Source organism: Chrysoperla carnea, chromosome 5 (genome assembly GCF_905475395.1).
Source record: "Chrysoperla carnea chromosome 5, inChrCarn1.1, whole genome shotgun sequence".
Taxonomy (NCBI): domain Eukaryota; kingdom Metazoa; phylum Arthropoda; class Insecta; order Neuroptera; family Chrysopidae; genus Chrysoperla; species Chrysoperla carnea.
Genome location: NC_058341.1, coordinates 36,939,182 through 36,956,734, shown reverse-complemented (window position 1 = coordinate 36,956,734; position 17,553 = coordinate 36,939,182). Strand labels below are relative to the sequence as shown.

The 17,553-nt window shown below is 30.1% G+C and overlaps 1 protein-coding gene across 1 annotated transcript in view; it reads right to left on the bottom strand.

The window, feature by feature from the left end:
* Nucleotides 1-8,246: 8,246 nt before the first annotated feature.
* The window catches only part of LOC123299908 (FERM and PDZ domain-containing protein 4), a 332,124-nt gene continuing 322,817 nt past the window's right edge, over nt 8,247-17,553 (bottom strand). The window contains exons 3-11 of the mRNA XM_044882321.1: nt 14,007-14,132; nt 13,665-13,854; nt 13,338-13,598; nt 13,023-13,271; nt 12,498-12,757; nt 12,103-12,433; nt 9,272-11,860; nt 8,852-9,058; nt 8,247-8,402 (exon numbers count right to left, since the gene is read on the bottom strand). Of these exons, the coding sequence (XP_044738256.1) occupies nt 8,247-8,402; nt 8,852-9,058; nt 9,272-11,860; nt 12,103-12,433; nt 12,498-12,757; nt 13,023-13,271; nt 13,338-13,598; nt 13,665-13,854; nt 14,007-14,132 (4,369 nt within the window). The remainder of the gene's footprint in view (nt 8,403-8,851; nt 9,059-9,271; nt 11,861-12,102; nt 12,434-12,497; nt 12,758-13,022; nt 13,272-13,337; nt 13,599-13,664; nt 13,855-14,006; nt 14,133-17,553) is intronic.

Sequence of the window (17,553 nt, the reverse complement as noted above, 5' to 3'; positions counted from 1 at the left end):
CAAAAAAGATTGTTTTCCCACTATCCAACTTATATCATAAATCATTCTTCTGTCAGGGGGTGGGAATTAAAATAACATAAAATATACCTCACTCTCTTACTTATTTGTTGCTTTTGGTTCTCATAACAATTATCAAAAAAAATAACATTATCTCGGCATAATAATTTAGATAATTAAATATTTATCGGAACAATGCTAGATACGAACCGAGGTACTCTGTACCCGGAGGAGACTGGGCTAGCCACTTCTCCACCTTTGACATATTATATTTATCAATAATGTAATATAAATACCTTTTACTCACCTATTTTCAATAAACTTGTTTTCTTAAATTTAGTATGTATTTATTTTTCTTTTACTAACCTTTTTTCATTTAAGTTGATCCCCCATAATATTGATTTCCACTTTTTCCTCTTTATTCAATATATTTTAAGGAGTTATTGATTGTTCGTTTATTATTAGCAATTGTTGGATTATAAATTTTTCACATTAATTAATTTTTTAATTAAATCAATTCCTTCTCAGGTATCTTTGCAGTGCAAAGATTGAATCCTTGGCGGTATCTTTTTATGTAAGACATGCCTTTGTTCCATTTTTTAATAATTAAAAAATATTTTTGTACATAAGGCTATTCATTTATATTTAACTCCGAAAATGAGTTCCACAAAATGAGTCCTATTCAAAACGGGACACGTATAAGTATATGGTCACGAAAATATATAACTGATTTTTAGGTTTTAAAATAAAAAACAATAAAATTTTAATATATATTATTAATTTATTAACATTAATTATAGACATAACAGTTTGGTTTTTTTATTTGGGATATGTTAATTATTCTTTAAAATTAATGTTTTTATTGATATTATTCATAGGTCGTTAAATTTATTTATTTGTTTTGTTTATTTTATAAAGTTGATTCACATTTTCGTTTCCTTTTTTTCAGTTTGGATAAATATTTTGTTATTTATGAATTGTAGTATTCAATAATATCGGTAATATTCAACATATATGTAGTTTGCTACTTTAAATAAAATTCTGATAAATAAAATTCATACATTTTAACAAGAAATATATATAGAACTTAAAAATAAAATACATACATTTCTAACAGTTTTGATAAAAGAGAAAATATGTTTTAAATGATATGTTTAGTTTTCTAATGAATAGGTAAATTGATTGCATTCTTCTTTTTCCAAATTAATTATATTAAGTAATTTAAGGTTTATGCCTTTATACAAAAAATTAAAATAGTTTGGCCACTATAGTCAAGTTCCTCAAGATATGTTCATATACAGAATGTTCGATTAACATCTAGGCATATAAATATCACGAGTATGACAGAGTACATGCGTTAAGTAATGCATCTAAGTAAGAGGTATTATAGGTGTTATATGATATTGCAAAAGTGACTTGTATCGTGGCTTATCTGTTGTAGTTCATCTATTCATCTATTCAACTAAGAAACTCCCACTCTCCAAGCGTCTTACAACTATCTCAACGCATATCGAAGCTTCAAAACATGTATATAATACCTCTCACTTAGATGCATTGCCTTAACGCAAGTATTCTTGCATACTCGTGATATTTATATGCCTAGATGCAAATCGAACATTCTGTATACCTGATCTATTAGAGTAGAGCAGACGTAGTGTGTATGTCGAAATCAACTAGCTAAATTAGCTGTTCGATTAACAGTCTAGCCTTTTTACTAAACGGCGTCGTTCAAATAGCGGCTTGAATGATATTCAGCCAAAGTATTTTCTTTTACATTTCTTTCGGACAGGCTCCTTAAAAAAATAAAGGCATAAAACATTTTATTTATAAGTGCACGCACAATTACTTGAAACAGTGATCATCTTCGTTTTGGAAAATGAAGAAAAACAATGTTTCATTCAGTTGTGCATACTTTTTATTAATCATTTTCAATTAATTTGGGCGTTGAAAATTTCTTTGTCCCACGCCACGTTTGTGGGTTTGTTGACGCGCAACTATGCTTCATAAAATAACCGATTGGTTTTCGATATGGCTCACAAAAAATTTCTGGTAAAACAGTGTGTGGTGTATTTAAAAAAATATCTCAGAAGTGTATTTTAAGCACAAGTGCGTTGAAATTTGTTGAAACTTAAGTGTTATTATTGTTTTTGATACTTCATTTTATAATTCAAAAATTTAAATATCATTTTAAAAAGTGATAAAAAAACATTTTTTTAATGAGCCCATCAAATTTCCAAAATAATATACTTTGATAAAAACATATAATACGCTTGTAACTGTTTATAAACCGAGAAATAGCTAAATATATTTTTAATGTGTGATATAAATTTGTAATATTAATTATAGACTGTCACATAGTGACAGAAAAAAATAAAAAATATTTTACAGTCAGATCGCTCCCCCCTCCCCTCGTCCCCTGGATCGAGCTCTAGCGTTATGTATGCTGTTTTATACATTTTTCTAATGCTTGTGACTGTATATATGTCTGCTACCATTAGCAGACTGTAAAATATTGTTTATTATTTTCTGCCACTATCTGAAATCTGTAATAAGAAAATACTACAATAGAAGATTTCTATAAAAAAGATTCATTTTTTATTCAATTTACAACAATGAAGATAGAGATGATACCTAAAAGTATGCAAAATACGTCAGTACATCGAGTAGAAATTCAAATCGCTCGTTTTTGCATATTATTAAGAATCTCTGTATGTTTGTACAATTAATTATAAATGTTTTGGTTTAATTTAATATTTTGGTAAAATTTAATAAATGAAATAATAAATTTGGATCGGTTTTTCTCTACATATTTTTCTGTAATATTTCTTGTTTATAATATATATTTATAGCAAGATACCATTTGATTTAGTTAATTTATAGAAATTTTGTTGTAAATTTGTCATTATACAATTTTACCATGGTTTTCTTTGTTCATTGCAAAATATAGCAATTTAAAACTATTAAAAAAATTTACCAAATTTTTAATATAAAAATTCCGTGTCTAGTCACACGATAGAATCATACAATGAGCTTGTTTTGTAGATATTTCACGTGTAAAATCATAATAGTTTAAAAGACATATTTTGTATGAAATTTTATTGATTGATAAACACGCCGAAATTCTCTTCAGTTGCAGTAAGATATATTTTGGTGGGTACGTTGTTAATCATCTAGCGTTGGCCAATTCATATCGACCGGAGCTGTGTTCTTTCAAGTTTTAAATTATCCAAATAGGTAGAAGTGATTTACTAACTCCTGCAGAAACGCCATCTACTAGCATGGTTACTATTTAGATCACTTAAAATGTTTGAGATATTTATTACTATTCGAAGTTTTAAGATCAAAAGAACACAGATCACACGATCTTGTTTAAACCAACAGGACTCAGTATCTCGTTCTACTTATTCGCTTTATTATCATACAATTACATCATTATCCGTTTGAAATTATATTGAGACTTTCGTGTGATTAAACACTTTGTATAAAATATCACCGTACAACATTTTTTTAAATAAATTGTTCTTAATTTACTTTACTGAAAACGTAAGCTTTATCACCGGATTATAGTTAGAATCGTTACGTTGATACATAAAGGTTCGTCAACCCTGCTGTGTAGACTCAAAAATTTGTATGACACACTATAAGAATATACTAAGCTCGTACATAAACCAACTGCTGAAAATTGTTATATTGTAATCTGACAATTAGTCATTGTTAGTTTATAATCCTACGAAAACAAAAACGTTACATTGGAAATCTTATTGTTCGTTCACAATATATTGACGGTTTACAGTCTGATTAAATTTATTATAAACTAACAATTGTTACAATAATCTGGTGACACATATACAAGTTTTACGTTCATATATCAGCTTTAGAACAAATTTTCTTACTTTTAAAAAAGTCAATCAACTAATATTGAAGTATAAAAAATTTGATATTTAATTTTGATTATGTTTAGTTATCAGTTAAATTATTATCACTTATCCTCCATAATACTAATTAACTATTTAATTTAATATATTATTGATTTTAATTTTTAAATTTTTTTATTTTTTTTATTTTTTAATTTTTTTTTTAGTTTTCTAAAGTGATATATTTGAGTTTATTACATTTAGATGATATGGAAGAACATTTTTCTAAATCATGCTTTTTACACTTTTTTATAATTAATTTAACTATTATGTTTTCTAAAAATTTATGTATTAAATTTTTTTATTGTTATTTTGCCATAAAAGATCAGACTTTTTAATTTTAACAATTTTTATAGTGGGAGAAGCTTCCATGACATGGAAGTATAAATACCCAAACTATTTCGAGGAAATTAGATGTGATAGGTGTGCTACCATGCTATAGAAGCTAATGCGTTAATAATAAAAGTATTTTTTATAAAAAGGTAACTAAAGATATGTTTATGAAATATTTTGAAATCAATTCAATAGTAGCGCGCGTAATTTCTTTTTAAACTTTTTGTTACTCGGGGAAAACATAGTTTTATTTCCTCTGTACAAACTTAAACTTTCTTTACGAATGAATATAAATAAGTATCAAATCAGCAAAGCATCAAAATTATTCGATTTCCACCTGCGTTTTTATTTATTATCGTCAATAAATTTATTAGTATTTTTTGTTCAAAATATGGCACACTAGTTGCCTAACTAAAAAAATATTCTATTCCAAATTGAATATTAAACGATCTGCCTGTAAATAAATTTTTAAGGGTTGAAAACAACAGATCTAAAATTGATCTTCTTTTAGCACCAAAGTTTTTTTTTTCAAGTTTACTTGTTTTGAAAGAGTATTTTATTTATCGATAAAATCTTGTAGCTTAATCTAAATATTATTATTTTGAAAATTAAAACAACTTATATTCACGAAGTAATTAAATAAAATCCGTTTATATTTTCATATTTGTACTGCGATTTAAATAATTTTAGCAAAAAAAAAAAAATCATGATGGCAGTTTTATTGTACGCGAAGCTGTTTAACGCGCATTTTATATCAAACTTCATCAGTTAACGGACTTTAAAATTGTTGTGAATAAATTTTTAATTTCAATTCTGTTTCGAACTGTAGTTAGCAAATAATTAAAACCATTAGTACAGTAAAAGATGTTACAAACATCGGCTAATTAAGGAAAATGAAATAAACCGCTCAGTTCTTGCTAAAATTTGGAAAAAATGTTTCTTAAGTATCAAATATCATTCGTAAACCATGAGTTAGTTGCGGAAATGTTTCAATTTGTTAATAAACAATAAATTGTTAATTAAATGAAACTGTCCACGTAAAAGTTGACTGAAAAAAAAATCATAAATAGGCAACTTGTATTACATATATGTGAGTACTTGTGAAATAATCGAAAAACTATTAATAAATGTATATATACGTAATACAAGTTGTCTATTTATTAATATTTTGTAGTCAACTTTAACATGTACATTAATTAACAATTTATTGTTTATGAACAAATAGAAACATTTGCGTAAATAGCAATGAATGATATTTGACACATTTTCATGAATCTGTTGCATCTTTAACTGTAGGTACTACATGTTTATTACTAAATTAAATAATGAAATAACAACAAATTTAAAGAGTTATTTTTTTGGGGTACATTTCTTAAATTTCTAAGTTACTCTTTGGTTTAATATTATTAAATGAGCACGTAATGTCTGAACTTTAGTTAATTATGGCAATAATTTTCATCTTCTGGATATTAAAATTGTTATAAAAATAATTAAAAAATACATGAGTATGAATAATATCTAATAAAATATGTACAGAAATAAGTATACAATTATTATTTATTTCAAATAATATTAGAATTTATGTTAAAATTTTTTTTTAAAAACAAACAATTAAAATGTTTAAATAAAAACAAAATATTATTTATATATACGCTTGAGTTTCATGACTAGTAAAAAATGATGAAAATTAAAAACTTAAAAATCTATGTTTTCTTTGTTAAACTTGTACTTTTTATAAGAAAAAATAATTGTCTTCGATTTTTATCATATTTTTAGTTAATATAATTAATATTTTAATGAGATTACTCAAATTGGAAATTTAATTTATGTTAAGATTTATAATTATGTTACGTTCAGATAGTTGAAAACGTAAATTAATCAAAATACTTTAATCCTAAGAAATGAAGCCGAATGAATGAATTAGATTTAAAAACGATTGAAATTTATATTTTGGATTTTTCTAAACAATTTTTTTATAGAAAAATACAGGACCAAAAAAGTGCTTTGAATAGTCCAAATATAAATTTCAATCGTTTTTAAATCAATTATTTGATAACAAAATTTTAGTTTCAAAATGGGAGTTGGTGAGTTTTAGGAAAAAATGTCATGAGAAAAGAAATGTTGAGAATAGCCCAAAATATGATGGTTGTTTTCTCAACTTACATGATTTTTCAGCAGAATTAGCTTGGGCGAACTTCTAAGCACGCTACCGTGGGCGCATGGTATGATCATACTTTCTATTCAATATGACTCTATTCTATACACTTACACGAACATTTTGAGCCGTGTCCCATAAAAAATCATAAATTTCCATGCTTCATTTCTTACAGTACTTGATAATATTAAGTTTTGTTATTTGAGACCAAATATGATTGATAATGTTTGACTTACAAAGTTACAATATCCTCAATCAAATCGATGTTTTAGTTATTTCCCTTTTGCCACTAATCGTTCATGATCTACAGCGGTCCTATTCCCTCTTTGTATAACCGTTTTTGGCACCGTTCGAGGATAGTTTCTATATCGTATATTATTAATTTGAGTTTTTACACATTAATTTTATAAGTAATATAATTTAAAAATACAGGCAATATTATTACAGTAATGATACAAAGATTGTGTGGAAACTAAAATTAATAATATAATTAAACGATATAGAAATTATAAATATTTCGACTTTTAACACTGAATTCAGTTATGCCCGCAAGTTAAAAGAAAAAAGATAATTTTAATTCTTAGAACGTTTAAAATCTTAACATAAATTATTCAAATGTATAGAATAAACTAGGCAAAATTTCATTAAAATTTTGTTACGATCGTCCATTATGTACACATTATAAAAAATTCTTTCATTTTAGAAATTATTTCAAAACAATTTTGCCTAGTGCCACTGGGTTTTATAGACAACGATTTGATTAAATTTTTAAGGTTTGTTTCGATCGATATGCGCTGAAATTACTATAATCATGAGGTTATTTTTTTAAATCAACAAAATTGATGTGCAAATAGCTATCTATCAACATTTGCTTTCTTGGTTTGCTTTCATCCAAAAATAGAAAAACGAACTGAATGTAATTATCCTTCTGTGAACTTATAATCCAACGAATTAGGTTTTTACTGGATGCCAACTTTATCTATTTAAATATTGTCATTGCCTGATGCATTTTGAATAATCGTGTATATTCGAGGATCCCCGGTCCTACCAACGTAAGCATAAACTGAATACGCTATATCAATAAATATTTTATTATAACTTACAGTGCCTTCTTTCGATTCAATCAAAATCGCCGAACTAAGGGCTTGCGAGCCGTCAGTTAGTACGGCGGTTAGTCTATATATAAAGACCGTTCAGTAAACTAACTGAGCGCTCAGTTCTGCAAACGCAGCCAATATTAAGAAACTCTTAGGGCGCCTAAGTACTAGGCTGTGATCTATTAAAACATGTTAGACAATCTAAATATATGTGGTCTAATTAAATTCCGATTTAAATAAATCCATCTAAACCCAAATTCGTTGGACGTTGGATTGTAAGTTCCGACGTAAATAAATCGGAAATTTGGTATTAATTAAGTTCTATTGAAGTGAATTAGATATGTCCATATTTGAATGAGTTTTTTAATAGGATTGAACAGAAGATTTTTCTGCCTGATGCATTTTTGAGAAATCAAATTTGGGGATATCAAAAATCAAATCGTTGATAATACAAAAACAAAAAATGTATAAAGATATAATAAAAATAATTTGTACCATAAAAAAATAAATAAACATATAAAAAATAGATGATTATTATGAATTGTTTATAATCATTATCAAAAAATGGTACCAACAATAAATTCCAAAAATATTGGTCAATAATTAACATTTAAAAATGACATATATCATAAAAGATCTCAATACTTTCTATATGTTGCGATATACAAAGCAACGTTTGTTCCTTATCTGTATACAGTAGAGTTTTATTTATTTATTTATAATTTGTTTATTAATTTATTATATTTAATATCATGGAGAAAATACACGTAAACTGCGTAAAAGTGTTGCTAAAACGTTTGCTAAACATTCCGCATGATGTGCTAATTTTTCTTCTAACTGTTCTGGTGATGTATTTACTATTGTTGCACTTATTAAATCACGAAATGCGGATGTTACACTATGAACCTGAAAACAAACAAAATTTTGTACTTATATTTTCGATTTGAATACAATAAACAGACCTTTAGTAGACTATGCGTACTACCTGGAAGAGTAGTCAATTTACAAAATAATTTGTTAAGGGGCAAACTCGGCAGGAAAGGGTCGATAAAGGGATTACAAATGTTGGTGGCAGTTTAAAGTCGCTCAAAAAGGTTTTTTATAACGATAGGCATAGCGATAGCGATATTGTGACTTTTACTGGAAGTTGTTACCCTGCTCCTACATCCTTAAATTCGTTTATTTCCAACGTATTATTAACGTACCTCTACGATTTTCCAACTCGTGATACGCATTCGCTTTGCAAATTTCTTATGCTTACGTTATTAACACTCTTACCCCACTTGTATCGTAAATAACGTTAATTTAAGACAATTATTCGGATAACAACTATTTTTAATTAAAAAAATATTTACCTTTAAAATTAGATTTCGAGTTTGCAAAGGTGCAGTTGTATGTGCGCTAAGATCTTGTGATAATTCTGTGAGCCTTCGCAATATTGTTAAGCAGGCTGCTAGATGTTCTGGTAAATCAATAGATGTTGGACAAGCCATTGAAACTACAACACATTTACTGCTAGTTACCAATTGTAGAGATTGCGAAGTCAATTCATCACGTGCCATCTGAAAATGATAGGGTTAATATATTCGTATAATGAGATTAAAAAAATGATAAGTTTGATGGTTTAAACTAAATTTAATTCAATAAGTAAGATCTAACAAAAAATTGAAAAATATGACGCAAATTAGAATTACGTATTAACTTTTTTTAAACCGAACAAGATTTGCGTTTGATAGAATTAGATAGATTTTAAGATTTAGAGAAAAATAATATACCTGAAATCTGTCTTCACACATTTGTCGACCACCACCGCGAGCCTGTGCTGCACTACATTGCGCAGCAATTTGATCCAAACGTACCAATAATCCAGCAAGAGCAACATCACTTTTAGTGAGTAAAGTTTCCCTTACACGAGGTGAAAAATCAGTTTTACTTTCTGAATTAGATCTTGCATGACTGTAAGTAGAATTACAATCGTTATTTGTATTTTTACAATATACGGACATGCTGCTAGGCGTCTGATCCACAGACGACGCTGTTCTCCTGTGTTCCGTGACAACGTGATTCGAGAATGTATTACGATCTAATGAATTTTTTCTATATAAGCATTCTTTACGAGCTGTGTGCGGGCTACTCGTAGTTAAATGATTATTTGTATTATTTAAATCAAGCTGTTCAATTGCAACTGAACTTAATTTTGAATTTCGACCTAAATGAGGTGAAGTTGGCGTACTAACAGCTTTCTTTGAATCGGCTGGAATCGGTTTTTTATCATGTACAAATAATGTCACACTCTGAGGTGATTCAATTTCATCCTCAATATCCTTGTATTGATTTCTTTGTAAATGTGGACTACCGATACCCGCTGTTCGATTCTTTAAAATTGGTGCTGGACTCTTTATTTTATTACGCAATTCTATAGATGGTACTGGGGGTAATGGCGGTTTTTTTGGAGGTAATAATAAATGTGGAGGTACATTTGGCATGTTATTTGAATCACGTGGTGGCAATATAGGAGGTTTAACATCACTAGAAAACGAATTCGATCTTTGTCTATTTTCTACTACAGTTTTTGGTGGTCTATCAGGAGGTTTCATCTCTGATATACTATTTCGAGGTGGAGGTTGTATTTCTGTATCCTCTTTTTGACTTTTATCTTGCTTTCCTTTACCACAACATGAAAATGCACCTTTTCGATCTACAGTGGAGTAATCAATAACAGGTTTTGCAATGGAAATATTAGTATTTTGTTGGACATCACTATTGCGTCGTTTCAATTCTGGAGCTTTTCTCGCATGGTTATTTGAATCACTCTGTGATGTAGATGATGAGGATGTTGTTGACGAAGACGATATACTAGGCCGTTCATTAGAACTAGGAGGTGGTGGAATAATGTACGATAAAATTTCTTCAGGTGTTAGTTCAACAGCAGGAGTTAATTGTTGCGTTGGAGGTTTCACAGCCACACTTGCCAAAAATTCATCTAAATCAATATTGTCTAAATTAAAATTATTCATATTTGAGTAAGTTGATCCATTTTTAGTATACATAGATTTATTCCAATTATCATTATAATTTTGAAATTTACCAACGACACGATTTGCTTGAGAGTTAGTTGTTGGAGAATCTGCAAACGAACTTGGAGGTACATTCAACGCATTTGAAATATTTGCTAAATCATCTAATTCATCGGGTGTTTGTGGCGGAGGTAAGAGAGTTAAATCAATTATATCTGGATCTAAGTCGTATATATCTAAACCATCCTCCAAGTTTAACATATTTTCATCAAGTTGTGCATGCTTACGTAATTGACGTAGATATTCTTTAAGATCTTGTTCATTTTTACAATTATTATCGGGACTATGTAAACCGAAACTCGTACGAATTGGTTTATTATTCGTGTTATTATAATGTATAGGGGAACTATTCGGTGTAGCAAATGATTCTGAATCACTTTCACTTTGTAGCGCATCTGTTAAAACACTTAAATCCATATGTTGATGATTTATATTATTATCTAAGTGATTCTGGGATAGTAATAATAGACTATCACTGTGTTTAAGTGTTCCAGGTGCATCATCTATTCCACTCATTTGACTATCTGAATCACTCTCAATATCTAAATTGGTTTCAGTCCAATGACCCCCACTATCACCGTTCCGTGAAGCATTATTATACTGTTCTTGTTCCGTTAAATATTGTTCACTATTCTCAACTAACTCTTGCATTTCCTGCACCCTTCGTATTACTTCTTCGTTACGTGCTTCAACAATATTACCACTTTCAAGGATTTCCATTGATACAACACTTTGTAGGTCATAACCTCCTGCACGACCTCCTGGTTTAAAATCGTGAATCATTTGATTTTTATTCGACATTTGATTATTCATATTATTGTCAACGTTATTGAATATACTACCGTTTAACGGTTTTATAAAATCAACACTGGCATTAGCACGTTTTATTGTGTCATAGCTGTATGCTTGATCATTAGTAAAACCATTTGTTGTGGCCCCACCTCCCATATGGTATTTGGGTAATGAGATAAACGTTGCTCGTTGTAAGGGTAATGTTTCATAATCAATGTAACTCCATTTTGCTGGTACAACATTATGTTGGGCTAGATATGGCGGGGCTAAATCATCTGCGGGTGGTTCTCGTTCACGATCAACTGGTAATAATTTACCGGTTAACACTTGATGATATCCTTGCAATACGAGGGCTAATTCACATGCATCACGTTCCTCTAAAGATACTAGGAGTGTTCGATCACTTGACATTGTTATTGTCACAATACTGTTTATGTCATCTTCACGTTTTACTTCTATGTGCTTCATATCTTCTAGTCTAGCTATTGGAACAGGCTGTAAATACAGAAAAAAGAAAGAGGTTATGGAGGAATATCGAAATATCCGAATTACTGATTTGTTGGTAATCAAAGATTGCTCAATATTCTCCGGAGTATCGAATCATTTTAAATGGACACTATTTCACTATTTGGTCAGTGTTAGTAGCGACACTTATCGATTCCTAATTTTCATATAGCGATTAGTCTGTACTAGTTTTGAAAATGTAAAAATATTTAAAACATTTAAAAAATACTTACTACATTATTATGACCGCCTGCAATTTGACTTAATCCAAATCGTGGACTGACGAGTAAAACACGTTCTATACAATCGGTTGGTGTTGCTATTCTTGGCGGCCCTGTACTAAAACATTTAGCACCATAACTTGGTAATTGAGATACTAAATCCAAATAAAGCAATTTAGCTTGTAGAGGTGTTAACGACTTTCCACCTCCAGATTGACTTGGCGCACCATTACCCAAAGATGAATACGACCGTAAAAAATGTGATATTAATCTTCTAATTTCTTTTCGTTTCATATTTTCTAATAACGATGGCGGTATAAATCGTTCTAAACCAAATTCACGTCTGAAATAAACAATAATTAAATTTTATAAATCAATTTTTAAAAGTAATTCTGTTTGATTCTTACTCGACAGATTTAACAGTTAATTTGGTGGGCGGCATATTATTTACAAGGGCATGTTGATGCATATGTAGCGCAGCAAGGCGTAATGCTGCCTCTGGCTGTAATTCTGGGGCAAAACGTTCAGCTGTAACATCATTACAGCATTGTGCAAATAAATAATCCAATGCAGCTGGATCTCTTTGTGCAAGATTACTAACACTAACTGGAACAAATGAAACACGAAAAAGGCACCGCAATTTATGAGCACCAGGCCTTGAAGCTATCTATAAAAATAAAACATATTATATTAGAAGTGAACTTTGATTCTTAATTTTAGCTCGGTTAACAATCGCGTAATTAACAGAAATGTAGAGACACCAAGAACTGATATCAGGGATAAAAGTCAGTAGAAAACTCCGAAAGAAACTTCAGTGGACAGATCGAGTGGAAAAAGCTGAAGCATAATTCTGAATGTTTGTTGCCTCGACATTTCTGTGTAAAATTTCGCTTTTAAACTGTAATGAACTGAACTAACTGTTAGATACGTACTCTTGCTAATGTATCTTGTGGATCTAATAATGTTAATTTATTTCTTCGCAACGATTTAATATGTTCTACAACCAGACTAAAATGTTCTGTGGCATTTAAGCATAATTTAGTTTGCAATGATGTCACAACATCTTGTACAGTTGTATTTGCATCGTACTTAAATGATTTAGTTTGACCATTTTCTAAGAATACTTTTAAAACATTCGCCATTGGTGGAGCACACATTTCCCCGAGTGAAAATGCAGATGGCTGAAATAAAAAATGGTATATTAATTTTTATTTTTACTTCACAGATAAGTTGTAATAGATACAAACCGGAAATAATGGAGCACCATTCACGCATACACTTTCTGCAAATCGAACACGACTAGGTCGAGCTTTAAGACGAGCTCGTTTGCTGGCACTTAGTAGCGTACTTTTACGTCCAATTGTTGACATGTAATTATGTCTTACTGGTTGACAGACTACTAAATCTACATTTGATTCACTAGATCGTACCATTGAAATGACCTTTTCTCGTGGTGCATCTTTTACATCTTCTCCGTTGACACTAAGGATTTCATCACCTGGTTGTAGCTAAAATAAATAATGATTAATATTCTTTATATTTAAAGATATTTCTAGATAAAGATTAAATTTTACCTTCCCAACACTTGGCCCATCTTCTGTTACGAAACGTACAATTACTGGTTTCTCTGAACCAGCTACAAATCCAAATCCTAACGTAGGACTTCTGATAAGCGTTACATGACGTGGTGTTGGAACAGGCACTTCTTCATAGGACCATGTTTCAACAATTGGCGCTTCGTATGTTGTTGTTTTATTAACATGGCTAAAATTACAATTACATAAATATAAGTGCTTCAGTTTTAATATTTGAAATTCGCAGTTTGAAACAAAAATCAACCGGCAAATATAGTCGGTAAAATTTTTAGATTTTAGAGGTTTTTTTGGTATTAAAGAATTGTAAAATTATTAACTTACTTTATAAAATACGATTTTCCATGAGCGTCAATGGCTTGCTCCCACCCATAAGGAAGATTTTGTCTGCAATCACCAGTTTCCCACTTTTCTGCCGGTGGTAGCCATCCAGCAACATGTGTTACATGACTGAAATTAAAGAAGATTATGCTAAAGTAAAGTTCAAAGTTCATTTTTTTAAAGGAATTTTTAGAATGGCACTAATCGAAAGTAAAACCGTAGCAATTGATTGGAACTGCACGTTAAAAACAACTCTGTGATAGATAGTCTAAGGTCATACAGCATCAGGAATTACATTTTGAATACTGAAGAATCCTCAGTTTAATTTTTTGTTGAATATTTTAAATTTAATTAACCGATTCTATGTATGGGATATACTCTCTGTGCGTGTTTTATCTAGTTTTAAACCTAGATTTAATCCGACCCTATAAACATGAAGATACAGATTAAATAGAATAAATATCTAGATAAAATGTTAAAAAAAGCAAATAAATCTAATAAAATAGCTAGCTAGCTAATAAATGATTTCTGCAAATATGGGAATGCTGGTGGCGGCTAAACTGTTGAGTATGCATCTAAACATTTTATAGATTTCCAGTGTTTGCAACTGTTGTTACTGTAAACTTAATTATCAACATAAAACGAAGTACAAGAAATTTAATAAATGAAATCCCTAGTGAAAGCATCTCTCACGAATGGTTTATATGTATAATATTATAATACACGTAGACTGGGTGGCTCAGATCATTCAGCCACCTCTTCTAGTGTTGCCGCCCCGTACGAGTTTTGACTCAGCTTGCAAAAAAGTTTTGTAACGTTTCCGTTTTTATGGTTGAAAGTTGTCTATCGTATCGGGCGTCGCTAGGATTATTCAAATTTCATTCAAGGGCTGATGCACCATCTACACTTGGGTTCTGTTAAAAAATATGACTATAGTCTACAGTACAGAGTGTGGTATGGTTTCGGGACTAACACTTTTACGAAACTTAGTGGCTGGCTTCATTACAGTGTAACCTACAACGTTTTCATTCACGAAAACTTTGGAAATTGGGGCGTTTTAAATGTAGAAAATGGAAAACATGTCAATAAAACGACCTATTGAAAAATTATGAACAACCATTCTCGTTTTTCTTATGAATGCCAGATAAATGAATAAAATAAGAGAGAATAATAGTGGCCTACAAAATATTTGGACCGTTTGGCGTGGCCCCATTCCCAACATGTCGGAAAAACGAAGGAATGGAACGAACGTTTTAACCCAAAAAATTAAAAATGGTACTCCAATAGACAATTGGATGAATGGCTTGTCATAACAATATGTGAAGATCAATTCTAATAGCGTTTGAGTAATATCTTAGAAGTTACTCGTCTAATAATGGCTTCTAAAACAATTATAGATTCTAAAAAGTAGCATACAATTTTTGTTGAGTTTTAAAATAAAATCTTTTTAAGGTTAAGAAAAATCCGGTACCGATAAGTTTGATATAAACTCGAAGTAACATAGATGAGCCTTACGACCTTTTCAAATTTTGCTGTTTTGTGATTATTAAATTTTTACAGATTAAAGGTCTTCAATTTAACTGCGTCTTGCATCATAATTAACCTCTTATAAAAAACGATATCTTGGATTGTAATAAAATTTAAGATGTCTTACGCACGCCACTTCGAGACTGGCAATGCCGGATAGATTAAAAATAGTGGTGGATAAGTGATCTTAGATACTCGGTGTATAGAAAGTGGAAAGCTTATTTATGAGAGAGTATATGAGTATACGAGTATATATGTATGTAAGGCAAGCAAGTCACTTAGAAATAGCTATGGGAAATGAAGATTTTCCTGTATACACTTCTTTACACATTGCATTCCCTTACATTTCAACATACTTCTAGAACTAGAGGATATAAATACGTTTATTTTCTTTTATAATCACAAAATTAAAAGGGTGTAACGTTTTATTATCGTTAAATATGTATGTATGTACATAGTGTTAAAATGGACACTATATATCACATTAACAAGAGATCTAAATCACATTAATAAAGATCCAAAAGGTCACTCGTACTTCTCGCGGAATTTTCGACACATGACACATCTTTTTTAACCGGCGAACTAAAAAAGGAGTGTTATAAGTTTGACCGCTATGTGTGTGTGTCTGTGTGTTTGTCTGTGGCACCGTAGCGCCTAAACGGATGAACCGATTTTAATTTTTTTGGATTCATATGAAAGGTAATTTAACGGAGAGTGTTCTCATATATGTTTCAAGTGCAAGTTTAGGGTACCGTACCCAAGAAATTTGCCGAGGATTTTTGAAATTTCACTTGTTTGAGTTTACATGTACAGGTTTTAGGTATTTGCCACTTGAAAATTACAGCATATCCCGCAAAAACATGAAAATTTATTTTCCAGATTATGCTGTAATTTAAAACGGGCAACCAATTGAATTCTTAATATGGTAGGTAATAGCAACAAAAAAAATATTTCAACGGGAGAGGGGGAGGGTACCATATTGATAGTCGTGGTCTAACAAACTATGGGTAACTATTATATTATATTGGCACTTGGTTACAAATTGTGAATAGAATGGATTATTAATTCATTATTTGTTTCACTACATTCTGATACTAGATAAAAATCTGGTTCATTTTGCGGTCGAACGACAAGCGACGATTCTGAGATATCGATTGACATGGCTGCGAGATTTTATATCTACCATTTTATATCTGAAACTACATGCTCAGCCATTTAATGAACTGGATATTGTATCTTTTGACCAAAATTGCTCTGGAAAATGATTTTTATCCAAATCGGAAACAATGAAATTTTCACAATATTTGCCTATATCACTTTCGAAAATAGTCTCAGAGAGAAATTTGGTAGAATCGCCAAACGGAAGCCACTCACGAGGTTTCAAGTATGTATTCATTTAACAAAGCACCCTTTCTGTCGTCATAATAGATTAAAATGGCCCACCCTGTATAATCTAAAGATACGAAAATCAGGATGATTTTAAGATTGAACGAAAAATTTCTGAGGTACCGACTGTCAAAATGTCTCAGAAAATACTCGCCCAAATTCATTCGAAATTTTTATCAAAACCACAATAATTTTCTAAAAAACTACAACGTCTAGTGTTACTATCAGTGTCGACGATTTAAGAAAAAAATTATTTTTCACAAAAAGGGGGCGTATAGATATAGGTAGCTACCCTACCAAAATACTTTAACATTTGAGAAAAGTTTTATGGTTCCTCAGATGTTCTCATGCGATATCCCATTATGAACAAGACTTAAGAGTGAATAAACTAAATAGATTGCTTTGGTTTAAGAGCACAAAATTCTTAAAGTAATCTAAACAAGAAATGTGCTTTTTTACCTGTTGCAATATCATAATACATATACAAACATCCTGTTTATAACAATTCCAATTTAAACAATGAACTACGTACCTATTATTGTTATATTATTATTCTAAGCATGTTCCTTATTCTGTCAATGAATTGTGTTAGTTGAGTCGTCTGTTTAATTCTCACATAATTCTATTACTATTTACG